The sequence below is a fragment of the Neopsephotus bourkii genome, unplaced genomic scaffold (assembly GCF_033783945.1).
Source record: "Neopsephotus bourkii isolate Nb327-2 ecotype Australia unplaced genomic scaffold, CSIRO-AGI_Nbou_v1 NB_1780, whole genome shotgun sequence".
NCBI lineage: Eukaryota > Metazoa > Chordata > Aves > Psittaciformes > Psittacidae > Neopsephotus > Neopsephotus bourkii.
This window is the reverse complement of record NW_026902254.1, coordinates 12,196,410-12,215,219: the sequence shown is the minus strand read 5'-3', so window position 1 is coordinate 12,215,219 and position 18,810 is coordinate 12,196,410. Positions and strand designations below refer to the sequence as shown.

The window sequence follows — 18,810 nt, the reverse complement described above, 5'->3', positions numbered from 1 at the left end:
AGCCCCTAGTAACCCCTACTGAATTCCCTTCAATATGTCAATATGTCTTGTGCAGCAGAGCTCAAGACTGGATGCAGTATTCCAGATATGGGTTTCAAGTGCTAAGTACAGGGGTGTAATCGCATCCTTCAGTCTACTTATGCACTGTTTAAAGGTCAGTGCTGTTGGCACAAGGGCGTAGAAAATTGAGGCTTCTGTGGAGCCTTTACATCAGGGCCCAGCCATTCTAGCTCATGCTTTCCAGTTCAAGGCACAATTTCAGAATCTTCTGAGCTCTCCTTGCTACCCCGATATGGATGCTCATATGCATGTTCTTTCACAGTAAGTGTTTTCCTCTTGTCTTCAATGTGACATTTGTGCCATATCCCACAGTTGTGTTGATTCTGGACAGTCATGCTTCTGGGCACATGCTAAACTGGTGACAAAGGAACCCCAGGACCAAGTTCCAGGAAGTTGGGAGGGAAAAAGGGGGGTGTGTGATACCTACCCTTTCCTCTGAGGCTTGTCAGATACAAATCTGGACCGGTATGGTTCAGACTTTTGAACCCCATCCAGCATTTTTTAATCTTTTCCTTTTTCTGATAGAAGATACTAACAGGCAATGGAACCAGTCAGCCAGTTCTTTTCATGTTGTGGCTGGAGGATTCTAGGTATGAATGACGCAAGATGTGTCCAAAGTTGGAAGTGTCACAAAGGTCTCTGAGATTTTGTTCCTGGGCTGCTCCGTACAGTATAAGGTGGGTGCAGATGGGTCACCTGGAGCCACACTAGTTCCTGCACTGTGAATGTAAACAGAGCACATTATACATGCATGCTCTTAGGTAGTCACCAAGACCAGTCTAATAGTGTTCCTGTGTAGTTCCAGGAATGGAATTTATTGCTCAGTGTCCAGCTTCCTAAAAGTTCATACCAGTTAGCACTGGAAGTTGTGAGGAGTAAGGGGAAATGCCAGATTTCATCTCTTCTAAAAAGCAAACCAGATGCTCCTAAATATTTATAACAGCAGATCACTAGCTGTAATAATTCAGCAGAATCTAGAAAGAAGTCTCAAAAGTCTCAGTCAGCATCCAGATTATCCTCAAGTAACCTGTTATATGATTTTAGCAGGAAGCTTCACAATTTCATCTGTAATTTCCATGCTTCAGTAAGAGTTTCCTTTCTAAGCTGCTGTTTTCACTGAGTCTTACACAACATAAACAAACAGGGGTTTTACTGTTTGTTTTAAAAGGAACCCTTGAACATCAGTTCTCAAAGTTGCTGAACCCTACAGATCTCAACGGAGACTGGGAGCCTACTACCTCTAAAAGCTGGATCCTCAAAACCTTTACTCCAAAACCATTGTGATACAAGAAAAGCAATCCATAGTTGTTCAGCCTGTGGGGGATGTGTGTATGTGTATGTGGAAATCCAAACATGCTGTATACACAGAATGGTTCCCTATATCTACTTAATTGTTGTTTTGTTGTGGGGTTTTTTTTTCTTCTTAATTCATAATACCATGAAGATTTTAAAGAAGTGGACTGTATATCTAGAATGGCATGGTATTTTTTAAAGATTTTTTTGCTGCTTATGGGGTCAATTGGGAGATACTGTTCATACTCATGGTTTTTAGAACTTACATATACATACTTAAGCAGCGTTAAATTCTCTTATGCTGAATGTTCTATCATTTTACTGAAGTGGATTTTTCAGGGTTCTCCTTGGTGTCAAAACATGAAAATTTCACCCATGTAAACTTCTGTAGTATGGCCACTGTAAATAATGAGCAAATATTGTGATTTCCAAATATTCCTGGGAAACAAGAGAAATCTGAAGTCTTTGGCTGTAACTTCATAAGTATAATTTTAAGTGTGTAGTACCTGTGCAAACATCTGTTAGGATTTGTTGCTGTTGTGTAACAATTTGACTATTGTATGTTGGGCTTACTATTTACTCTATGGGATAGCAGATAATTGATAACTTCCATAAGAGGAAGTAAGCATAAAAGAGAAATATCACAAGACTTTCCATCCTCTGCAGATACACAAGAGTTGACAAAAGACAGTGACAGGTCTGTTAGCTTGTATGACTTTATCTCCTTTTCAGTCTTTTCTATCTGCAAAACTTATTTTGACAAGAGCAGCCAGAGTTCAAGAATGAAGAACAACAAACAACATAAAGGACATTAATGGGGGGCTCTGTCAGATGAGAGGACAGCTGTTTGAAAGAGTCACAGTGAAAGACATTCCGTGTTATCCACAGGAAATGGTTCCTTTTTTAATTGTGGCAGAAAATAGTAAATCTCCAGATAAGAAAGATGGTATATTTAAACCTTTTTATTTCCCCTTTTTTCACTTCTGTAAAATAAAAATCTTTATTTTACTCCTCTGGACTTCCATGTTTTCTGAGTAAGCATGGCTGATCCATGGAGTATCTCAGTTCAAGGCTCAGCTCAAGTCTGAAAACTAAACTTAAAACTCTGTATCTGGTGGAGGGGGATAATCAAACATAGAGCACCTTCTATGAAGCCTGAGACTATTTCTGTGACCACTTAGGGTGGCCAGAAATATCAAAGCAAGCCAGTAACACACATAGCTTTGTATGATGTAAACATCCTTTTTTCGCCCCGCTTTGATACAGTATTATTTGCTTTACAGAAATGACTTCAGAATTCTCTCACAGCAGTTTCTCTGAAAATGAGCAGTATGTTCTTAAACCAAAGCATTTCTGATTGTGTAATACAAAAGGACCCATTTTGATGAACTGCCAGCAGTTCTACTGTAGAGATTTAATGGCCTTACAAACCTCTGTGGGAATTACAACCTTGTGTTTTGTTCTTCTGTAGCTAATTGCAAAGTAATGGCCCGTGTCTAGTTATGTTTCTGTATCAGAAGTCTTGAATGTCTCAGAAACTCTGGGGGATACAAAACCAAGCATTGTTTATTTCAATCTCTCTTGTCTTTTGAGGTGTCACTAGATCTTTTATAGCAAAAGTTGCAAATTCTCAAGCTATTTCAACGCAATTGCTTCAAACATTCTTTTGTCAACCAAGTTTCCACATAATTCTCTTGGCCAGGTCATTATCGAGTCTTACTGTTATAAACTGGCATAGTCTGAAATAGAATCCAGCACAGCCATGGATCTTGGCTGAGGGCGACTTTATGCAAACAGCACAGAATAAACACAGATGACTAAAATAGATCAGTGTTGTGTGCCACAAATGGTTGAAAAGCTCTCAAGATGCCAGCACAGCTAAGCCCAACTTAAATAGTCCTTCAGGCAACCAGCAAAAGTGAGTCAAGCTCACTTTTGGCCTTCTACTGAAAGCGCAGCAGAGCTATACTGAATGCATTTGTGATAAAGTGACCTTCTGAATATGCTTCTCGAGACTTCTTACGTGTTTCATTCGCCTTCTATTTCTTTTTTTAATAGCAGTTGCTATTGCTTCTCTAGCCCTTCTTAGCCAACCACCCCAAAAGCAGGAAGTCACATTTTGCTCTCATTTGCCCCTTTATTTTCCTTGGTGTTCAAGCTGGTTCAAAAAGGACCTTTCCAAACAGCTGAACTTTAGGTTGGTTGTTCATTAGGGCGAAGTAGCTATCATCCTTCTGAGATGCAGTGGGGAAAGACTTGGTGCACCTCCTAAGGCACTGGGCCAAAAGAAGTAAAACGCAGGGTCAGAGTGGCAGGGCATGAGCCTGCTCCTGAGGAACTCGTGCTCCATTGACTTCCATTTCCCTTCCTTCACCTGGTGCTCAAGGTGCTGGTGTTGCTCAGGTTAAGTCCCCAAAACTGTATCACAGAATTCAGGTACTGCTGGTGGTTTGTAATCTAGCAGCTAGTTCTAGATCGAGCAGTATTAAGTGGAGACTATTTTCTAGAGAGTTAAGTGGATGTTTTTTACAAGTAAAAAAAAGCCATGAAAAGTGGTGTCCACTTGGGTCCATGTCCCCTGGAGACTATTTTTACCAATAAGGGGTTGGGTATCAGGGCTTAACCAAAAGTTGAAGGTGCTTGTCATTCTTTGCATTTCCCATTCCTAAGCTTTGTAGTATGCTGGAAGTGACTGCTTCTTAACCAGTGTATATATACATATATATGTATTTTAAAATAGTAATATATATATATATTAAACTGTCAGTCACACCTGACCTGAGCATCTCCAAGCATGCATATTTTGACAGTATTGCAAGCAGTGGAAAAATAATGCATTGAAAATTCTATCAGCTTGATATTCCAGAAGTAACTAATAGCTATAAACTGTATTATGAATGGCTGAACTCTGATGATCAGAGCTGTGTTGTAGCCATCTCATTTGAGGAAAAGGGAGAAAATTGTCCTTTTTCTCTCAGGCCACATCTGGATGTAGTCAACACTTAGAGCAAACTGTACTTTTGTGTTGGAACTGCTCGTTCTAAGACTTCCTCAAGACTGTCTATGTGGGAATACGCTTTTCATTTGCTAAAATACATCATTTTGCAGAAGATACTCTCTTTGGTCAAAATCCCCACATGTATTCTGGTTTTGTATTTTAGGTACAAATTTGTTAATGAACTCCTGGGAGTTAGAGATGCCTCTGTAATAATACTGTGTAATATTCTATCTCGTCCATTTGTTGTCTAGTATTTCGTGCAGTCAGAGGTGCGGCAAGTTCCTTGTAACAATCCTGACTATCACACTGCTTCCTTTTCTTTTCCTTGTCTCTCTCTGTTCTGCTTTGCGTTCACTAAAGGTAGGATGTCAGTGATATGCCAGGTCCTCAAGGCCAGATAAAAGAGTCATGCAGTTGTAGGAAAGTGAGGGAAGTGTGGAAAAGTGGGATCTGTGTGATACTGAGGTGAAACAGGAGAAATGAGAAAGTAAAGGGAAGAATGTTTTCTTGCCCAAATCAGGGCTGCTGTTTGCACACTGGTCTGACTTGTTTATCTGCTGCATCTTCCTCCATAAAATTTCATGTCTTTCAGTCTGAAAGTTAGTGGTCTCCCTCTGCCATAACTGGCTGATGGTTATGTTTCTTAAGAGCTGGTTTGTAATCTAATAGTATTATTCTGAAAGGTACCAACCATCCTTCTCTCTCATATGCCATGAGAAAAAATGACATTTCACCTCACAGGATCAAACTCCAGATTTTTATCGCAGATTGTTATTGTGTCATTGTATGAACAATCATTTATTTTATTGTAATTCTGCATATGATGTTAAAAAATGTAGCAGTGGGGAAGGCAGTGTTCACTTTTTTCTTGTTTGTTCCTCTAAGAGAAACTAATGTTGTTTAAGACACAATTCAATTCCATCCCATCAGTATGTTCCTCTTTCTCCCTTATTTTTCTTGTATTTCTCTTGGCCAGCTTGTAGCAGAATAATGCATGTAGGTGTCACTTTTTGCACCTTTAAATCTGAACTGTATAGATAATGCTACAGTTCAGTTTGCAACCTGGCTTGTATTCAGGACTGGCCTGACCAACACAGCAATTTATTTATGTTGTTTACTAAATTGTTTGTATACTTTGGACAGAACAGACATGATTGCCAGCAAGGCTTAAACAATGATTTCATTACCCAGAAGCATGAGAACACAATCGGGAGTGTGCCATGGTGGTGTCATCGTCTGGCATCATTCGAGAGAAAAAGCAGAATTTACAATTGGTCTAAAGTGAAAAAAAATATTTTCACAAGTGGTGATATTTTGCCCTTGTTTATCACATTTTCTATCAACGGTCTATGATTCCATTTTAAATTTACTTTTAGGTATTTAGGTACTTTTAGGTATTTATCCTTGCTTTCCTACTTATCTATCCTTTTATTTTCATTGCCACCATTATCCATTTCTGCTCTCTTATCTCTATACCTAACTTACCTGTTTCTTTCACACATCTCTCTGGGCTTTCTTCCATCACAATTTCTTGTATGGAGGTCTTTCCCTGACCTGGCTCATGAATGCATTAATTTTTCATTCATGTCTTTTCTGAGGACTTATTCCTGCACTGAGCTGTCTCAAAAGTTACTCTAAAGGACAATTATTTTAATTATCCCTATATAAATAATTTACTTTCATCTCATCTGCCATTCACACAAGACTTCACTCATCATTGCACTGTGTTCCTGCCACTAGTCCTGTTCTTCTTGTTTTGCTACCTCCTTATTGCACCATTTCTGGTGCTGGAAAATGCTTTTGGGATTATGCCATTATTTCTTCTGAAAGATGACAAACTGGTGACCTGGCTGATCATTGGTATCTTTCTGGTATTTGTATGCTGTGTCTTTTTTTTTTTTTTTAAACTCTTAAATAGTACATTTAAGTCTTAAAAAGTGTTCATTCTGGACAGAACTCTTAAGCTGGTTTTAGACAAGATGCTATTTACTTGAATTGAAAAAATAAAAAAGAAGTCTGAGCAGAGCCTGGGACCAGCCCCAGGATTTGTGAGACTGTTGGACTTTGGGGTAGCAAATCCTGAAAACTCCTCTGGAAAGGAAGCAAGAGAACTGACACGAGAACAAGTTACTGTGAAGGTAGGCAGAAGTCTGAATTTCCTTCTCCACAGTAGCTATCTGTGATGAGCAGTATATGCAAAGTGGCTTAACTTCTTTCATGGGAAGACTGAAACAATCCCAGTGGCTGAGGTCACTGTATTGGAAAAACAAGTTCTCTGTTTAGCTAGATGAAGCTGTTTCACAGGACTTACTATTTCACTTGGACTTCAGTGATTTTTTGGAGCAGCTAATATGCAGTTAAAGTTCACACCCTGTTCTCACCACACAGTGCAGTGGTGTGTTTGTGTGCCCACAGTGGGTTTGCACATGAAAAAATAGAGGCTTTACTTAATACAGTAACTTCACGAAGAAAGTTTCCAGAGGGCAATAGCAGCGACCCTTTACTGTGACTGTTCGCATTTTGTCCACAGCTGGGATTGTTAAAAGTGGTGGCTGTCATTGCTAAAAACTGCAGGCTTCTGTCAGAACATGGCATCTGTTGTAAGGGTAGCAGCAGAACACGGTCAGGTTTCAGGTATGCTTGATGGGTCGATAGCACTGATCCACAAGATGGCATGTTAAAACTGTACTTTGTATAAAGTGTCAAAGGAGCAGGATCTCAACACTTTGTTAGTGTGAACTGGGGCTAAAAGCTTTGTCTATTGGAACTAGCAGCCATTTGAAATGTTCTATTTTTATTTTTGCAGTGCAAAGTGTGAGCATTGTGGGGAAAGAGTGAAGAAAACCCCTTTTACCACTGGAAGTAACTCAGTTTCTTTTTTTCTTACCACTGTGTTGGGTTTACATTCAAAATACGCCAGTAAGTGGACACTGATTTGCTCTAATTCAGGCACGGTGCTTCCTGGTTCCAAGAACTTATGAAGGGCTTCATAGAAACCAAGTACTTATATTGACCATGAGTTCTTGTGGTTTGGGGATTATTAATTTAAATTATTTTAACTTTAGCTATTCAAGGGTTTAAATGTACTTGGAGGGAATTAAAAGTTCATGGTTGTATTTTAAGTTATGTGCATTTATAATTAGTATTTTTACTTGTATTGCCTGTAAGTTTGCACTGTATTAAAACTGAACATTTTTGAGCCTTCTTAGTTCTCTTTTAGCTTTCATAATGTTTGCAATTTGTGTTTGCTTCATTTTGGACAATAAAAGATGAATTAGTTAATTTTTTGGCTCACATGCACTAAGCCATTTATGTATTTGGATGACAAGCTGCACAGAGAATGTTAAAATTCAAATGTAATCCTCTTCATTTAAATGGAAGAAAATAATAATTTCTATAAATATTTACATTTGCAACATTTTTCACTCTCTTTTGCTGAATAAACCCCAATGTTTCACACACCGAATTTCTGTGTTCTTAAGGGCCTGTTCCAGAATATATTGAAAAACATGAAGAGGCTGTTGCTGTTAGTAGGTGCCAGATCAGGCAGTCAACTATAAATCTTCCACTAAATTCATGGTTTTGACAGCACAGGGATCTCAGAAAAATTAATAAACCCAAATTCACAATTAATAATGTTGCCTTTAAGTATGTAAGAGCCAACATATTCTAATCTCTGTTGAGATTTTTCTCATCAGCTCTGTCCCCATTCTGAAAAATATCAAATGTATTTGAAGTCTTCCTAAGGGTTTCATAGGGAGGAAGGCAGATCTCATTCAACTTTTTACTATTATTCCACAAACTTTCAGACAAACTCCCCCTTCACATTGGAATAGAAAATCTGAAAACAAAGGTCTGTTTATTTCAAGTCCCTGATAATTGCTTCTTTTTCCATTACCTGACAATTGAAATGTCTCACATTCAGGGTTTTTCCAACAGTTGCCATGTCTCTTAAGGGTGTAGTTATCAAGAAAGAGCTAATAGGTATAAGCAGCATTCTTGTTTCAGCAAAAGGCAGTACCTTTCCCAACATTCAGCTTAGGTGAGCACTTCATACGTGTGCCAGGATCATTTCTCATCTTTTGACTAATTGAGTGACCGCAAGGGATCAGATTTCTATCGGGTATCAGAGTTATGAACTAGTTCATCTGTGTGAATTGAGGAAAACCTGTTTCTACTGCTGGTCATTTTCCGCCAGCTGCCGTGTTTCATCCCAAGAGAACAATACGTAGCCTGTCACTGAGGTGTTAAAAAGAGACTTGTTACATGGCTCCATGTCTTACAGAGCTGTCCTAGAGCTTCTCTGCTCATGGACTGCTGAGATGTTGCATGTGCCTGTAGTCAGGAGGGGAAGTGAACATGAGGAGATATTTGAGTGTAGTTTTTATCACGTGATCCATGTCATCTTAAAACCTATTTGAGTCTTTGAGTGGCCCTGTTCTGACCAGATCTTCTCCAGCACAAGTAGTTTTTATAAAAAAATAAATAAATTATATTGCCTGGAATAGTTGAGAAATGTTTCTGATAAATATTTCTAAGTAATACTTGTCTTGCTGGATATGAGTATAGCAGAGAATATGAAGTGTAATATTTTTAGGTGGGATCATTCAATCTGCATGATCACATTATTATGTATTATTTTCATTTTAGAGGAATTTTATGCAAATTATAAAATATGAAGGGTTTATACTGTTCTCTTGTAACTGTTTCACATCATTTGATGTTTCTAAACCTACCTTGTACAGTGAATTTCTAAATCCCCATTTTAAAAGTGGCATATTTGTTGTCCAAGCCCTTTGGAAAGGACAGCCCCATTATCAGACAGAGTACAGATGGTTATCAACTTTGTAAAGGTTCCTCTGTACATGGTTCCTCCATACATAAGCAGACTTCTTTCCATATTGGCATAATATAATCTAATACAAGCATTTTTTTTTCAGCAGAGGTTTGTAGATCAACCCGTAATAGTATTTTTCTTAAGATTGCTTGCTTACTGTAAGATTTCTGTCACTGGTTTTTCCAGCAGTACTTTTCATTCTAAGGTCTTGGAGCCTGTCCTGTCTTTTGGGAAGTAATGAGGGATGCCTGTAGGATAAAACTCAGTATCTGAGCATACCCTCTGGGCACACGTAATCTTTAGGAGTTAATACATACAGTGTCTTAATTCAGGTGGCTTCCTACAGTGTGTAGGCTCTTCATGAAGAAATGGTCAAGGTAATGGTAACTGATAAAGCACAGTGTGATCATGGTCATGGCCGAGACCACTCTTCAAGAGTGTAGCCAGAATACCTTTCTGGTTTTGCTAAACAAGCTTCTCTGGTGGTTAACATAACCATGTCAATCAAAGCTGAAGCTCTGCAATTTTTTTTGCTGTGGTAGCAGTGGAAGCCCATCTGGTAGGCAGGTGAATGTTAACAGCAACAAAAAGTACACGCACCATGTTTTGAGTTGGCTTTTATAGAAATCGCATGGTTTGAAAAGTTGTATTTGGACAGAGAGTAACATGTAGAATGGGAGATAGATGGTATTGTGGGTAGAACACCCCACGGCAGTGTTGCCTGTCTTGAGCAAGCTAGATAAGCTGTGTGAGTACAAGCCATCCTAGGGACAGAGGGATAACACGATGTTTGTATGTTTCTGATCATATACATATTGCCCGTTTTAACTTTGGGCATCATTCTGTGTTGAAGAATACCTGTAAACTGTGTTACACAAAGTAAGGATTATAAACTAAGCCCTTTCCAGAATTAAACCTTTAAACAAACAGAAGATAATTATGTTGCTGATCTCTTAAAAATGTGAGTATAGTGATACCCAGTTTCCCCAGTTAAGGTATCTCGCAGTGTCAGATATTCTAAATTGGTACTATTGCTGACATAAAACCTCCTCGTTGAGAATTACTTCCAAAGTGTGAAAATAAAATGAGCTTTTACTTTTATACAAGGAGGGCGGAAAATACGCATAGTGTGATAGATTTCTTTTTTATTCTTTTTTAATAAGGTAAGTATAAGTCTTCTGTTTGAATTTTCCCTGCTGATGATTTTAACTATAGAAATAGCTGAAAGGTTAAATCCAGCCTTCCTAGTACTTCCTAAGGAACTTCTTTGTAGTCTCAATAAATTTGCTGGTATATTAACAAAAATTAATGTGATCAATCTCCAATTATGTATTTTTTTCTTTCTTGAATGTGTGAGTCATTGAACATCATGTATCATTACCGGATAAAGGTAGGGACTTAGACTTTTCCAGATGTCTTCCTCATTTGATTTCTGCTCTGTCTCCTTGATGTGCTTTGCATAACAGTATGATTAGATACAGCAAATCAGTTATGCCAATAAAAAGGGAAATTTGGTTTGTAGAAATTACTCATGTATTTCTTTCATAAGAAACACCATGTTTCCTTCTTTTTTCACATTTGTATATTTACACTAATAATAAACAGATTAGCCTGCTGTGACAAAAAGTGTTGGGATTTGTGACACTACTGTGACATAAAACCTGTCAAAACACAAATGTCATTTCTATCCGAGGCATTGTAACAATTCTGTACTTTGTTAAGCTGCATGGTTTACCTACCTAGGCAGAGGATAGAACCTATTTCCATAATGCAGCAGATTAAATCCCATCCATTTACCTCTCTGTGCCTGATAAAGAATGTGATATTTGTCTTTGTTTTTTGACTCTGTCATCTGTAAAATACTGATTTTCAGCTTGCAGTGTTGACTTTTCTTGCCGTTAGCAAGCTTACTTAGCCTGTAAATGCAAATAGTCATTACAGGTGTTAAAAGCATTTTAAATTTTACCCATCAGTAGAGAGAAAGGAAACCAGTAAAACACATATTAAAATCTGCTTTTTAAAACGAGATCTTCAGTGGGAAAAACAATAAGTGCTAAGTTTAAATATGAAATTTTAATTCAGCCTTTCCGTGCATAACTGTTATCACAGTCTGATCATTTATTGTTACGTAATTACAGAGTATTTTAATGTGTCTTGATCTAGGTAGTAGTAGTAATGCCTATCCGTTACAAATCCCAGAATGTGTGTAGAGGGTATACCTGTATATAAGAATGTCTGTATCACTGTAGAGTTTTAACTTGAATTTTAAAAGGCATTCAGTGGTTGCAACCTGTGTGGAAGCAGTAAAACTTTGGTGAGGTGACTTAAGGGTTATGTAAACAGCATTCAGACACTGACTTTGCACACCATAAACTAAGTGTGATGCAGTAAAGGATCAGTTATAATCTCCCTTATCTTGAACTTGTGCTCTGACATCATACTAAATCATGGCTTTGGTGAAAGCTGACTGAGTCTCATTGCTAACTGTCATGCCTTTCTTTTACTCTCTTTCAGCTGAGACAATCCCAGTCATACTGCACAGACACAGAATGCCTTCAGGAATGTGAGTAACTATTGAGATCAGGAGCACGGAAGTAAAATAAACAGTAATTAAAATACAGTCTGACCGGTATTTAAAATGCAGCAGTTGATTTAATGTTATAGGAACATGTTACGTTAAATCAAATACTACAATACTAAAATTGCTACGTGGGAGAAGTCATTTCTGAGAATCTGTGATGCAGGTGAACATTGTACATTGGAAGCATTGTATGGAAGCAGCAACAGTGATGAGGCTGGAGGTATCAATACACCAGCATGACCATTGATCGGGCCCCAAGCACTACTGAATCTTACCATTAGCCTCCAAATAGGATGATTTCATTTTTTCCTAAGGAGAAAATTTGGAGGGGGCTGTATTTGCCCTCCTTACAGTCACAGCAGCCTAACCACAGGAGACTGGATATTCAGCACAAACCCTGACATGTACACATGTTCACAACTGGGGCTGAGTGACCTGCCATCAATACTGTGAGCCTTCTACTCCCCTGTGAGGGAGAGGAGGTTTCCCACCAGCTCTGACTGGTAAGTTGGCGTACAGCATGCCAGCAGTTCTATTGACTTGGTGGCTGTGTAGTTAATGAAGCAGAGCACTGATCTGTACATTTCTTGTAATTTGTCATGGAATACATCAAAAAAAACTCTCCTGAAGGGTGAGCATTTACTAGGACAAACGTTACCAGCATCTGCATGAAAGTGTAGCTGTGCAGAGCTTATGCAGTAATGTAAGCTTGCCTGGACTGCTCTGTTTACACTTTTCATGGTCTAGGGGGAACATTGCTAAATGCTTATAAATAAAAATGAAGTGGCTCTGTTTTTCCTATATTGCTTTACCAATTGAGCATATGAACTCTCTCAATTAGCCTGCATTAGGACTACTGTAACGCTCAGAAGGAGGAGGGAGCACCTGAGCAGTGTCTGGGGAAGCAACAGCCGCTGGTCCTTTTGTCTTCTACAGGTCTAGGAGCAGTGCAGTCAAGGTTTCTAGGATCTTTGGTAGAGAGCATGCCTTTGTTCACTCTCATGTTCCTCTTCACTCCCCAGTAAAACCAGTTTAAGGTTAGGGATCTAGCTTGGACTTGCAGTAAGACTTCCCAGACTGAAACAGTCCTAGATTCATTGCCAGACTGGGTTGAAGGGGAAAAGCTATGAGCTAAACCCTGAAAAAAAGAGAGTGGTGCACACATATGCCATACAGTGCTGCTGGCTTTACTCTTTGTTTGTGGGCTTTCCAAGTTATGCTGTGTGCCTGTGACTTCTAGCACCCCTCCTCTCCCAAGTGCACCTGTCCTGAGGCAGGCTTCCTGGACTCCCAAGTTAGACTTCAGTGTCTGGGCTGTTCTTTTTTTTTGGTGGTGTTTTTGTGGCATGTTTGTTTACTCACAGGCATGTAGGAGAGGCAAAGAGGCAAGTAACAGGAGGCAGAATATTTTCAGTGTTAAAATAGGCACAGACTGTGCAGCTTTCTGAGCTTTAGTCTGCAGTCAAAATCAAGTGATGGTAAGTCATAGAATTATAGAATAGTTAGGGTTGGAAAGGACCTTAAGATCATCAAGGTCCAACCCCCCTGCCATGGGCAGGGACACCTTCCTCTAAACCATATCACCCAAGGCCTCATCCAGCCTGGCCTTGAACACTGCCAGGGATGGAGCATTCACAACCTCCCTGGGCAACCTATTCCAGTGCCTCAGCACCCTAACAGGAAAGAATTTCCTCCTTATATCCAATCTAATCTTCCCCTGTTTAAGTTTGAACCCATTACCCCTTGTCCTATCACTACAGTCCCTAATGAAGAGTCCCTCCCCAGCATCCCTATAGGCCCCCCCTTCAGATACTGGAAGGCTGCTATGAGGTCTCCACGCAGCCTTCTCTTCTCCAGGCTGAACAGCCCCAACTTTCTCAGCCTATCTTCATATGGGAGGTGCTCCAGTCCCCTGATCATTCTCGTGGCCCTCCTCTGGACTTGTTCCAACAGTTCCATGTCCTTTTTATGTTGAGGACACCAGAACTGCACACAATACTCCAAGTGAGGTCTCACGAGAGCAGAATAAAGGGGCAGGATCACCTCCTTCGACCTGCTGGTCACACTCCTTTTGATGCAGCCCAGGATATGGTTGGCTTTCTGGGCTGCAAGTGCACACTGAAGCCAGCTCAGGTTAAGTTTCTCATCGACCATCATCCCCAAGTCCTTCTCCACAGGGTTGCTCTGAATCTCTTCTCTGCCCAACCTGTAGCTGTGCCTGGGATTGCTCCGACCCAGGTGTAGGACCTTGCACTTGGCATGCTTAAACTTCATGAGGTTGGCATCAGCCCACCTCACAAATGTGTCAAGGTCCCTCTAGATGGCATTCCTTCCCTCCAGCGTATCAACCGAACCACACAGCTTGGTGTCATCGGCAAACTTGCTGAGGGTGCACTCAATCCCACTGTCCCTGTCACTAACAAAGATGTTGATCAAGACCGGTCCCAACACCGATCCCTGAGGGACACCACTCGTAACTGGTCTCTAGCCGGACATTGAGCCATTGACCACAACTCTGTGTGCGCGGCCATCCAGCCAGTTCTTTATCCACCGAGTGGTCCATTCATCAAATTTATGTCTCTCCAATTTAGAGACAAGGATGTCGTGTGGGACAGTGTCGAACGCTTTGCACAAGTCCAAGTAGATGACATTAACTGCTGTACCCCTGTCCATCAGTTCTGTAGCCCCATCATAGAAGGCCACCAAATTGGTCAGGCAGGATTTCCCCTTAGTGAAGCCATGCTGGCTGTCACCCAGCACCTTGTTGTTTTTCATGTGCCTTAGCATGCCTTCCAGGAGAATCTGCTCCAAGATTTTGCCAGGCACAGAGGTGAGACTGACTGGGCTGTAAAAGTCATTCTGCTTAAGCCTTGGGAGTCTTCATCATCAGCATTTATGAAACTCTTAGGCTAACAGCTGTATAAATGAGTGAGTTGTGTTATGTGTGGGCACAAAGCTCGTGGGATAGCTTTCATGCTACCAAGGTATAGTGCAGTGGGAATATCAGTGGTTTGTGGCAAATAGCTTTCCATCCTGAAAGGGATCCTTGTGATAACTGTCTGTGCAGATGCAAGCAATTTGGCAGCAATTGTTCCAAACCAGTGGTTTGTTTCAAAAACCAAAGCAAAAATTATAGAGTAAACCCTCTCCTATGCTATCATATTTCCTTAAATTTAGTTCCAGCAAAGGCATTTTTCTGCTGATGCAATGACACTGGCTGCCTATTTGTCAGATTATTTTGTGATGCTTCTGTGATTCCGTGCTTGGGCGAACATGAACTCTGTAAGACTGTCAGGAGTCAAAGGCAAAAATAAACAGGCTGAGCCTGGAGAAGCTTCTAGAGGTGCTTTCAGAGGCAGATTAAAACAATTCTGGGCCAGTCTTCTGTCGATTGCTTCATCCTGTTCTGATGAGCTTATGTTTGAGGTGGGTCTCCTCTTCCTTAGGTCCCACAGCTTCATTTACTGTTACTTGCTGACTTTGATTCCTTATTTCAGGACCTAAATATGAAGAAGCTTGTTTCACTACCATCCATTTGCTCATTCCCAGGATTTCATCTTCCATCTGGAAGCACAGCTGGGAATGTTGTCGTACATAAATTCTTAAGTTGCAGGGTTGTGGAATAACTGATGAGATGTATGTGGTTTTGCTTTGGGAGGCATCAGGGCTGTGGTTCAACCAGTGTCACAGCAGCGTCATGTGTTACGCTGTTGCTACCAGCTGGGAGTTCTCAGAAACGCCCTGTTTGAGCCTTCCTGAGCACAGTTTGTTTTTTCAACCCTTCATTTCAGATCCCTGTAGATTTTTAGAGCCAGATCAAAGCAATAACTTCAAGGCTCCCCCATTCACATTTTCGTGTTATTAGCTCTAAATTCTTATTTATCGTTGCTGGCACCATTATATTGCAGTGACCACCCTGCAGAGTTTCCTGCCATGGTCAGAACCAGTGCTTTTGGATTTGTACTCCAATATCCAGGAGGATATTAGCACTTCAGAGAGCATTTGGGCACTCTGCTTGATGTTTTTTTTCTCTCCTGATTTTCTGCTGTCCAAATATCTGTTGTGGATCAGAGTGTGATGACTGTTTCCTCCATTCCAGTGGGTGCCTTGGAGAAAACAGGCTGCAGACTTTGAATATGTGACACATTTAATATTCTGTTGGGATTGTTTATGCTCAGCAAATCAGAAGATCTTACATTTTCCCCTGAAATGAGGAGTAAGAGTGATAATTCTTTTCTGAATTCTGTCTAATGCAGGTGGGGCAGGGAAGATTTCTCTGAAGCATGTGGCAGTTGCAATATCAGCAGTTCATCCAGCCCAGGGAGGATCACAGTTGGTACTGAGCTGCTTTGGTGGCTCATGGCCCTTTGCAGACAGCCTTCCATGTCAAAGGAAATGAGGACTACTGCCTCGGTTTTTGCTCACTCTTCTAGCAATTCCCAGATGTTGTGACCTGGGTTTACCACATTCATATTTTCAACACTATTCTCATGCTCTGCTAGCTCATAATACGGGCAGAGATGACTGTCTCAAATGTTGTCTACTCCCAAATTTTTATGTATTTTAAAATGAATACATATCAGTGATTCATCTTGAGCTGTACTCAACGTAGGGGAGTCACAGCAGCCTGAAATGTCTGCCAGCTCTTCCCTCCCTTTTCTGGTAATTCCCTTCTCCCTTCCTCTGCTCAAGTCCTTTTTGGCTTTCTTCAGTTTCCTTATCCCTGCCTTTTGAGAGTGTCAGCTTGCAGGGAAGGTCCCACAGGCTCTTTGTCTTCCCTCATGACTCATCTGTAAGATACTTCTCTTTGTACGGTTTTCTGCCTTTCTTCAGAGAGCAGGCAAGGCTAAAACCACTGTAAAAAACAGGCAGCACAAGTCAGAGAGCATGCTCGTGCCTTTTCACATGCAAGTGTTAAACAGTAAAAAGCTGAAGATCCAAAAGGAGATATTTGTACCCTGAGAGGGCAGACAAAGAGCACCACACAGAATATACTTTTACAGTAAAAGAAATGCAATCTTTCCTCTCTTTCTTTAGAGTACGACCTCACTCTGAATGAAAAATAGCACTTCAAGAGAAGAGCTAGGTTCAGGTGAGGAGTATTTAAGAAGGACATTTATTAATTTTGATATTGTATTCTTGAGATTTCAGTCATGATGTGGTTGGCCTTTAATCTTTAGAAATTATTTTTACCGAACTCATCATTTTAACAGCTTTGACTGCCTTTGAGTAGAACATTAAATGAGGTGGCAAACATCTGTCCCAGGAGATTCCCACCACCACCACCCCTTCCCATTTCTCTCCAAGAGAAGACTAATTTATGTGATCTTGTCTGTGTTTCTGTGGGAAAAAGCAAGTCAAAGAACTGTGTCTTGTACATGAGGCAACAGATGGGATTCACCAGTCGTTAGCTGCCATGGGAGTTTATGCCACAATCTCAGCCCAGGTCCTCATAATGCTTTTTTTTTGCCTGAAGGTAGTTCAGCTATAGTGTAAAATAATTCCAAGTAACCACAGAGGCAGAACTGTTCAGAGGCTTCATTCTGAAGTGTGTGGATATGTCGGTGTGCTGAGCCCAGGGGGCCAGATGCTCTGAAAATAAAGACCTTGGGCTGGATTCAGTGTTGTGTGGGAAGGCAGGTTAGAGAGTGTAAGTTTAATGCTACTCAGTGACTCAGGAATACGTACTGCTACATTCTGTACTAGTTGGTGTCTCCCAGGCACTGGAGATTAATAACCAGATCCATCCATCAAAATGGGTGGTGGCAGGAACATTTATCTGTGAGGTCAGAACAGAACAATTTTATATCTGTCTGGAAATACTAGAAAATATCACCCACAGGTTCTCTTAAAGGATAGCCTTTATTCTTCAAGGAATCAAAACCCCCACTTCTAAATTACCTGCAAAATATCAATTCTAGCTAAAAGCACTGTGGCTGTGAACTCTCAAAATAAGATTTTTTTTATTCTGCCTATCAGCACAAATTCCATTCTGCGTGCTTTCAGCTTCACTCAACTGTTCTTTATCCACAAGATGGTCTTAGCTGATTGTTTTCTAAGCTTAGTGATGAAGGTCTTTGCAGCAAAAGATTGTTGTCTTCTAAATATTATTGCTCCCAGTAGCTGAAACAGCTTCTTTTCTGTTCTCTTGATTTGTGGTACAAAGCTTTGAAAAGTGTGATTCTCCTTATTTATGTGATATTTTGCTTATATTTTTTGCTTATTTCTGTGATATTTTGCTCATCTCCTGTTAAGAGATTAAAGTAACACATTCTGAAATATCTCACATCCTTATTAAAACACATGGTCATTTGTGAGAAGTGTGGGCTTAGCGGTTCTTGAATAGTGTAAACAGTGTTGTGGCTGGTTTAGTATCTGGCATGCTTTGAGTAGGTAGTACAGAGCCAAGCTGATCCAGTGATCAGCTGTTGTCTTGCTTAACTTAGTTTAGAACATGTTTCAGCTCACTTGGTTACATCTAAACTGTATTACAGCGCAGGCTGGAAGAAACTGTTTTGCACAAATGTGTGTGGTTTCCTTCTGTGGTTCCTTCTGCTTCCTTCATTGACCTGCTGCATGAGCTGACCTAGCAACATTTACTTATCACAGTATCACAGTATGTTAGAGATTGGAAGGGACCTCAAAAGATCATCTAGTCCAATCCCCCTGCCGGAGCAGGAACACCTAGATAAGGTTACACAGGAACATGTCCAGGCGGGTTTTGAATGTCTCCAGAGAAGGAGACTCCACAACCTCCCTGGGCAGCCTGTTCCAGTGTTCTGTCACCCTCACTGAGAAGAAGTTTCTTCTCAAGTTTAAGTGGAACCTCTTGTGTTCCAGTTTGTACCCATTACCCCTTGTCCTATCATTGTTTGCCACTGAGAAGAGCCTGGCTCCATCCTCGTGACACTCCCCCTTTATATATTTATATACACTAATAAGGTCACCCCTCAATCTCCTCTTCTCCAAACTATAGAGACCCAGCTCCCTCAGTCTTTCCTCATAACGGAGATGCTCCACTCCCTTAATCATCTTAGTTGC

At 40.4% G+C, this 18,810-nt stretch overlaps 1 protein-coding gene across 2 annotated transcripts in view; it reads left to right on the top strand.

Moving 5' to 3' along the window:
• The window catches only part of SMIM14 (small integral membrane protein 14), a 58,626-nt gene that overhangs the window by 31,260 nt on the left and 8,556 nt on the right, over positions 1–18,810 (top strand). For both annotated transcript variants that reach the window (XM_061379702.1, XM_061379701.1), the window contains one exon: positions 11,703–11,751. In XM_061379702.1, coding sequence (XP_061235686.1) covers positions 11,703–11,751 — 49 coding nt within the window. The remainder of the gene's footprint in view (positions 1–11,702; positions 11,752–18,810) is intronic.